At 42.5% G+C, this 9,202-nt stretch overlaps 1 protein-coding gene across 9 annotated transcripts in view; it reads right to left on the reverse strand.

Moving 5' to 3' along the window:
- Positions 1-4,585, reverse strand: part of RPGR (retinitis pigmentosa GTPase regulator) — an 88,359-nt gene extending 83,774 nt beyond the window's left edge. For 2 of the 9 annotated variants that reach the window (XM_058713334.1, XM_058713333.1), the window contains exon 1: positions 1,395-1,619. In XM_058713334.1, the coding sequence (XP_058569317.1) occupies positions 1,395-1,557 (163 nt within the window). In that variant the 5' untranslated portion in view covers positions 1,558-1,619. Of the gene's footprint in view, positions 1-1,197; positions 1,220-1,394; positions 1,744-4,479 lie in introns of those variants that run through there. The other 7 variants (XM_058713335.1, XM_058713332.1, XM_058713336.1 and 4 more) reach the window with 7 other exon arrangements.
- Between the last annotated feature and the right edge of the window lie 4,617 nt (positions 4,586-9,202).

The raw sequence follows: 9,202 nt of genomic DNA on the forward strand, positions 1-9,202 counted from the left end.
GAATGAGCTGATACAACCCCTGCGGTTAACCCTGGTTAACACCTCATGGTCCAGGCCCTCAGTGAAAGCTTTTCTCCACACGTGGGAACAGGACAGAATTGTTTCAGCAGCAGCATCCTGTCAATACAGTATGTTGAGATTTAACGCTCTCAATGAATGAACACTACCTGATCTGTGTAGTATTCACAAACTACTTTGGTTCAGTACCATTTTGGAGAGAGACCAAAAATCTCTACTAGTCCCCAATAACCATTTAAACACATACACACACACCCAGATAGGCCAGATCCAGATTCTGAGGAAATCTCAAGAATAATCACACAGAAAGAAACTAATGGGTACCAAAAAGTAAAACATAGCAAACATAAGTATTAATAATAAATAATAATATACAAAAGACTAGACACTATAAGAAATCTTTTGAGAACAACTGTGAGGCGTGTCAGTTCAAACTGATAATTGAGATGTGAGAGGCCAGGTTCTAGAACAGGCTCTGGGTTTTCCTAGAATGAATAATTTTAACTGTTTTGTCCGATTCTGGCCTTCCAGATAGCCGCCCTGATCCCCTCACCACAAGACAGGGTTTGGTGGCTGTGCTCTGTCCACTGGTTTTTACTGTGAAATGGTATTGTCATTTTGCTTACTTTCTAGTATCTCTCACTAGGTTGTGAAGTCCAGGAGGTCAGAAATCTAATCATGTCAGAGTCAAGAGCATGGCAGAAAACACAATACATATTTATTTATTTCAGTAAATACTTGATTCTGCTGTAATCCAGTGTTATTTTAAACTCTTGTTCTTGAGCCATTAGTGGGTCAGAAAATCACTTTAGTAGGTCACGATTAGCATTTTTAAAGGGATGTACTATAGAAAAGATCCGAGTGCAGACCAAGTGGTTAGAATAAGCACTACTTCATGAAACGTCTGTTTCTGCTACACTATACATATGGTACAGGGTCACAATGTCAAACGTTATTTCTGGAACTGAGGGAAATAGTCTTCACCGAGCACTCGCTAACAGCTTTTATACCCCACACCCGACCCCCTGGTCACCCACTCTTGACTGCATTCAATACACAACTGCGTCCTGGAGACCTCGAAGGAGGTACTTTGGGAAGTTTACTGGGAGGTAAAAACTGCCCCTGCCTTCGAGAAACTCATCGAAAGCTTCTTCGAAAAGAAAGAAGAAACACAAATACCGCTTCCCCGTGCTCCCCCCCTTCCTTTCTGCTCCTCTCAGTCTTGCGCCCGGGCACGGCCTGAACCCCGGACCCAGTCCCGCGGCCGCCGCCCGGGCCTTTCCCCCAACGGGGCGGCCCGGAGGCGGGACCTGGCCGCCCGCCCGCCCGCGGACCCTCCCTCCCGGCCCGCCGCCACCACCGCGGACGCGACTCACCGGGTACCACCTCCTCGGATTCCCCCATGCCGAAGGCGGTGCGGGAAGCCTGCGCCTGAACCGGGAAGGTGGCGGGGGCGACTCCGCGGGGTCTACGGCAGCTTCTCAGCCCCGACGCGGGCTGCGGAAGCCCCCCGGGGCCCCATAGCGACACCCCGGACATCGGCAACTGCCGCGTTCCCGGAAGTCAACAAACAGCCGCTAGGGGCAACGGAGGCGGAACGTTGGGGCGGGAGGCGGGGCGGCCGTTGGGGAAGGGGGGCGGAGGCCTGGCGCCGGGCGCCCGGCGCGGCGCAGGCGCAGGCGCAAACGCTGCGGGCGGGGCGGTAGAGGCCGCGCGCCCTCTGGTGGCCAGGAGGGGAGGGGCGGCCACGCCGTTCAGTGAGGATATGGAGATCCAGGCCCTGCGGGGTCCTGTTAAGGGTAGTGACAGACGTCACAAATATCACCTGCTGTCTCACTCAGGCTGTGTGACACAGGCAAACGTCGACACACAAATGTAATAATACTAGTAATAAGTGACCATCTATAACTGTAAATGAAATAGGCACTATGTTAAATATCCGCAAAAGGCATTTGTATCCCCAGCATATAAATCGAGACCTTGCATGTACTAGATGCTCATTAAATCTTTATTGAATTAATGAGCCCTACTGCAGTCCTGTAAGGTAGTTAATGTTACTCCCTTTTATGGATGTGGAGGTCATACAATGGGGGAGAGCTGGGGTCTAGCTTAGCCTGCCCAACCTGTCCTTTGAGTGTTCCCCTCTGTCCTCCCACAGAAGATGGCTGAGGCGTGCAATCTGCTACTGACAGAAAATCCACACAGAGATTCGCCAACAGCAGCACATCATTGCTTTAGAATTCATCCAGAAATGTTGTATTTTTCTACTAACTTTAGTTTCCCATTCATCATAAAACAAAGAGGCACAAAGCCATCCTCCAGGAGGAGTAAATGTATGCACATGTGGTAGTTGTGGCCACGGACTCTAGAAATAAACAAAGCTGGATTCAGGGATCTTGTGTGTACTAGAGCATGTTATTGGCTTTCTCAGGGAGTCTGATTAAAATGGGAAGGAGAGATTAAACTATGCAATACACAATCAAGCGGGAGTTACCAAGAAAGTGTTTAAGAGGGAGCATTGACCTGGTGTGAGAGGTTAAGAAATGCTTCTCTAAAGAAACCTCATTAAATCTAAGAACTGAAGAAGGAGAAGCAGGGAGAGGTGAGACAGCTCTGGGAAGAAAGTAAATTGTGGGCAAGGACTCATAAAAAGTGTAGCCCTTTCTAGGAGCTCAAAGAGATAACACTGGCTCATGGCAAAGTGGCAGGGTCTTGGGCCTGTTAAGGATCTGAGATTTTATCCTAAGGACAATGGGAAGCCACTGAGGGGTTTTAAGCAGTGGAGTGACAGGATCAGCCATGTGTATTCCTGGGATCACTCTACCTGGCTGATCTGTGGGGAGTAAATTGGAGCAAGGAGGAGGGTTCAGAGGCTAGTGCAGATAACAGTCACCATGGCTTGGCATATGGTGTTCTGACAAATTTGGAGCAGGCAGATTTGAAAATATCTTAGGAGGCAGAACCAACAGGGAATGGTGTCTGACTATTGACTCTTAGGCAGTGCAGGGCTACCAAATAGCTCTTACAACAACAGCAAAGGGCCCTAAATTATTTTGGGAAAAGGTTAATATTCTTTATGAAAGCATCATAATAGTCACTATGGGAAAATAAGAATTTCTAAACACTTAGTTTAGTTATGATATGCTTTAGTTGTTTTTTTTTTTTTTTTAATTTCAAAAAGAGAAAGCACATTTTGGTGCCTGAGCATTCCGAAAGGTATTGATGTAGCTCTACTCCAGGGTTTCCAACATAAGCAAATAGGGGAAGGGTGGTGCCATTCACCAAGATGGGGAACACTGAGGAAAGAAAAGGAAGGGTGGAGTAAAGTAGGTGGGGCGGAGGGAACAGTATGGTTCAGCCTTGAGCACACTAAGGCATCCATCCAACTGGAGGTGCCGAGCTGAGCAGCCAATTGGCAAGTAGGAGTCCCAGATAGAGGCACATATTTGGGGGTGCCTGGGTCTAGGAAGCCTTGGGAAAGACTTCTAGGTGAAAGACTGGCTATAAAAGTGACTATAAACGACTGGCTATATGGTGACTATAGAAGGAAAGAAAAGGGAGACTGGGATGAGTTGTGATGAAGGCCAATATTTAATGGCCCAGAAAGAGACGATGAAGCTAAAAAAGAGAGAGAAACCATGGAGGGAGAGCTGGACAGAATAGGGTTTCAACAGGAGGGGTGTGGTCAGTTGTCACGCGACGCTCAGAAATGAGGTAAGGTGAAAGCTGCCCACTGAATTTCGCAATGCAGGGATCACCAGTAGTGCTGAAAAGAGGTGTTTTGGTAGAGTGATGGAGGAAGAAATAATACTGAAGCTGAAAGGAACAAGTGAGGGTGAACACGTTAGACACAGGAGATTGAGATGGAATAGGAGGGGACAGGAGATAGTATTTGGAGGAGGAGGAAGGGGGGTAGATGGAGGGATTCTGATAAGTTTGGGAAGACTTGAGAATACTGAGGGGCAAACAGAATAGGACAGAAAACACAGGTTCAAGAGAGTGAAAGGATAACCAATAATATAAGGAAGAGATAGCATCCAGATCTCATGTGGAGGGACTAGTCTTAGCTAGAAGGAGAGACAGTATGTTTAGCATAACAAGAGGAAAGGAAGAAAGCCTCCTTGTACAATATACCACTGATATGTACATACATACACACACATATAGTAGATTATATCTATATAAAACTGATACATATGGTATAGGTACATATCACATATGTCATATAATATATGATAATACTATTTTCTATCTCCGCAGGTTATTGTGAGATACTAGATAATGCACATAGAACTTATACTACGGTGCCTAGACTAGAAAGTAACACTCAGCAATGTTAGCTGTTATTAATAAGGCAGAGTCATCTATGCTCCCCGTATCAGCATAACCCAGGCTATGCTGCATTGTAAGAAACACTCAAACCTCAGTGGCTTAACACAAACAAAAATGTTTTTTCCTCACTCATGCTACATGTCCAACGTGGCTCACTGGGAGGATCCTCTTTCACTGATCACTCAGGGGCCAGGACAACTGACAGAGGTTCAACAGCCTTACAAAGGCACCATTGTGACTCCTGACCTCCTTGGTTGCCATAGCAGGTCAAGAGAGAGAGGAAGCAGGAAATGAAATGTTTCAGGCAACAGGTGACACGTTTGGGCTTCTTACAACCCATTGGCCTGATCCCATGTGCTGTGCCCCTGTGAACTGCAGGCAGGCGGGGAAATGTGGGAGCACCTGAGACATTCAGGGAGTGGTAAATATCTCTGCCACATCCCTATAGGCCGATGGTTTCTGTGGAATCACCTCCCTCGTGTTGGAGAAGGCAGGGAGTTCTTTTTTTTTTTTTTTAAATATATGAAATTTATTGTCAAATTGGTTTCCATACAACACCCAGTGCTCATCCCAAAAGGGAAGGCAGGGAGTTCTAAGGTATAACTTTCTGACTCTTGACTACAGTCCCGTGCTCTTTTCAGTGCCCCTTCCTAGGTGGCTAGCCTCAGGAAATCATGTAGGTATATGGAAGTCATCGTACGTCTGACAATATGCACAACTCTTGGATTTCCCCTATTAATTTTAGTTGTTTTTCATTTCTGGAGCATTTTGTGTCAACTTAAAAATAGAGGCATGTACAAACAAGGAAGACAGCTGACGGATCATGCTTCCTCCCCGAACGAGTTCCTTTCTTGGGGGCACTCAATGAAACTTCCAAGGCTTGCATTTTGAGTTGTATAACAATGTAGCTGCCACCACTGTTTCTTTCTTTGGACTCAGATAAACAGGTGTATCTCCACTTTGAAAACCCCACTCTGAAATCCCATAAACATCCACATTTACAAATCAGATTCTAATAGCTTCTTTGCTGAAATTTTGTGGTGCAGCTCCAGGATACATTAACTGAGGACATTTGGGTCCAAAGCCAGGGAATTTGATTTATAGAAAAGCAGCAGAAGGCAGGTGGGGACGACTATCCTATTACTCAGGGAAGAAAATTTACACTTTTCTTAATCATTTAATCTGCTATTTTAAAATCTTTAATGCACATACAAATCATCCAGTAGTCTTGTTAAAATGCAGTTTCTGATTTAGCAGATTGTGGGTGGGCCTCAGTAATCTGCAATTTTAACAAATTCCCATCTAATGCTGACGCTCCTGGTCCATGGATCACACTTTATGTAGCAAGAGTTTAACTCATAAGCATAAGAAGTAGTTTATGGAAGCAATAAATGAACAGGCTGGTAAATGTGATTATAGACAATTTGTTGGATAAAGGATCTAGTATTCAGAGTATGTATAGAATACCAATGAAGCAGTAAGAAAAAGACAAAAATATAAGAAATATAAAATAATCAAAGGATATTTCATTCACAGCAATAAAAATCCAAATAGCCTATAAACATATAAAAAGATATTCAACCTTATTGGAAATAAGGAAAATGCAAAAGAAGTAATAATGAGATAACATTTTACACTCATATTATTGGCAAAAATAATAACATTATTAATTTTAAGTGTGTTTGAGTATTTAGGAATATGGGAAGCTTGCTAGTGAGAATGCAAATTAGTACGATCACGTTATTTAAATAATTTGCCAAACTAAATAAAGTTGAAAAGGTAACTATGCCCAAAGTGTCATACATGAGGTTGTTCACAGCAGCACTGTTTATCCTAGAAAAAAGGGAAAGGCTGTTTTTTCACACCGGAATGAATATTATATAGCAGTTATAACAAAGGAGCCAGTTATACATGTAGGGACATGAAGAATTCCCAAAAATGTAATGTTGAGAAAAATAAGATTACAAAACGATATGCACTATATGATGCTATTTTATCAAAAATAATTTATTTTATTAAATTTTATTTTAGAGAAAGAGAGGGTGTATGAGTGGGGAGAGGGGCAGAGGAAGAGAGAGAGAGAATCTTAAAACAGGCTCTACACTCAGCATGGAGCCCGACATGGGGCTCCATCCCATGAACCTGGGGTCATGACCTCAGCTGATATCAAGAGCCACCCAGGCACCCCTGTTGAAAAGAATTTAAACATGAAAAATAGAGTATTTGTAGAGCGACATATACGCAATATGATCATTCATGGGAATGATGTACATCACATTAGGGAGAGTCATTTCTTCTGGAACAGGAAAGAAGGGATGAATGGTGGAACAAGCATCAGTAATGGTTTGCTTCTTTAAAAATAACAGAGAGGGGCGCCTGGGTGGCTCAGTCGGTTAAGCGTCCGACCTCGGCTCAGGTCATGATCTCACGGTCCGTGGGTTCGAGCCCCGCGTCGGGCTCTGTGCTGACAGCTCAGAGCCTGGAGCCTGCTTCAGATTCTGTGTCTCCCTCTATCTCTGCCCCTCCCCTGCTCATGCTCTGTCTCTCTCTGTCTCTCTCTGTCTCAAAAATAAAATAAAAACGTTAAAAAAATTAAAAAAAAATAACAGAGATCTAAAGCAAATATGGCAAGGGGCACCTGGGTGGCTCAGTCGGTTGAGCGTCTGACTTCGGCTCAGGTCATGATCTCGCTGTTCGTGAGTTCGAGCCCCGCATCAGGTTCCGCGCTGACAGCTCAGAGCCTGGAGCCTGCTTCAGATTCTGTGTCTTCCTCTTTCTCTCTCTGCCCCTCCCCCACTTGTGCTCTGTCTCTCTCTCTCTCTCAAAAATAAATAAACATTAAAAAGTAAAGCAAATAGGGCAAAATGTTGACATCTTTTCGATCAGAGTGGTGGATATGTGAGTGACTTATATTATTTTCTCTTCCTAAATGCACAATTGAAGTGTTTGTAATTAGAAACAAAACGAGTTTTCCTTTTTAAGTCAACCTGATCAGACATAATTGAAATAGAATAAATGCACCCATTTAAGTGCATACTTTGATGAGCTTTGGCAGATGTTTATACCCTTATACCATGTAACCACCAGCCTAAGCCAGATGAACATTTCCTTCCCCACTCCCACCTCCTAGGAGAAAAAAAAAAAAAATTCTGATTTTTCATGGTCATAGATTAGTATTGTCTTTTGTACGACTTCTTTCATGTCTGGTTTCTTTCGCTCAGCATACTGTTTTTGAAATTATTTTAAGTTGTTGTGTGTATTGGTAATTTGTTCATTTTTATGGATATACCTTAATTGATTTATCCATTTAACTACTGGTGGACCTTTGAGTCATTTCCACATTAGGGCTTTCATAAATAAAGCTGCTTTGGCTATTCATGGTTTTTGTTTTTTGGGTTCTTTTTCGGACAAATGCCAAAACTTCTTTTGGATAGATATCCAGTGTCTATCGTCAGTTTTATGTATTATGAATATTTTCTCCAAGCCTATAGCTTGCCTTTTCCAAATCTTAAAGGAGAGAAAAGGAAAAAATAAATAAAAAAGATCTCAGCCAAAAAAAAAAAATCAATGGATAAAATAGGAAGTTTGTACCAAAAAATTCAAATTTTAATCATTTGAAAAGACAGTTAACTGTATTATTAAAAGTGTAAATAAAACCGGGGCGCCTGGGTGGCGCAGTCGGTTAAGCGTCCGACTTCAGCCAGGTCATGATCTCGCGGTCCGTGAGTTCGAGCCCCGCGTCAGGCTCTGGGCTGATGGCTCGGAGCCTGGAGCCTGTTTCCGACTCTGTGTCTCCCTCTCTCTGCCCCTCCCCCGTTCATGCTCTGTCTCTCTCTGTCCCAAAAATAAATAAAAAACATTGAAAAAAAAAATTTAAAAAAAAAAGTGTAAATAAAACCATAACACTTATTTACTTTTCCTATTAAACTGGCAAAGATTAAAAAGATTGCCAGGATATAGTTAGCAGAAGAATAAGCACATTTATTCATGGTTTGTGGGAATTCAACAAAAATATGATCTTTTCGAAAGGTCATTTGGCAATATAAATTACAATTTTTTAAAAAAGGCATATCATTCTTACTCATCAAAACCACTTCTATAATAAGTTCTTTCAGAATTTTTTCCTACAGAAATATAGAAATTTGCACCGAAAATATGTGCACCCAAAATACTCCATTAGAATAAAATTTAGAATAAAATAAATAAATAAATAGATAAAGACAGATACATGACTTCAATAAGCTACTGAATAAGTAAATTATTGGGCTTCCACACAATAGGATACTATGCAATCATGAAAATCAATATAATAGCTTTACATGCACTTAAATGGAAAAATATCTAAGATCAAATTTTAAGTGATAAAAACAAATTGCAAAATAATATGTAGAGTATTATCCCATTTCATAAAAACTAAATTAACATATATGCATATATGGATAGGTGTAATAAACACATAGGTAAAAATCTGGATCAATATTTACTATACTCTTTAGGGGGGCCTGGGTGGCTCAGTCGGTTAAGCCTATGACTTCGGCTCAGGGCATGATCTCCCCGTGCATGAGTTGGAGCCCCACGTCGGGCTCTGTGCTGACAGCTTGGAACCTGGAGCCTGCTTCGGATTCTGTGTCTCCCTCTCTCTCTGCCCCTCCCTCGCTCGCACTCTGTCTCTCTCTCCAAGATAAATAAACATTAAACAAATTAAAAAAAAATATTTACTACACTGTTTAATAGTAGTTTCCTCTGGGGTGTGCAATTAGAGAGGTCATCAAAAAATTTTTTTAAGTTATTTATTTTGAGAGAGAGAGAGAGAGAGAGAGAGAGAGAGAGCGAGCACGGGGGAGGGGCGGGA

This window comes from Neofelis nebulosa, chromosome X (genome assembly GCF_028018385.1).
Source record: "Neofelis nebulosa isolate mNeoNeb1 chromosome X, mNeoNeb1.pri, whole genome shotgun sequence".
Classification (NCBI taxonomy): domain Eukaryota; kingdom Metazoa; phylum Chordata; class Mammalia; order Carnivora; family Felidae; genus Neofelis; species Neofelis nebulosa.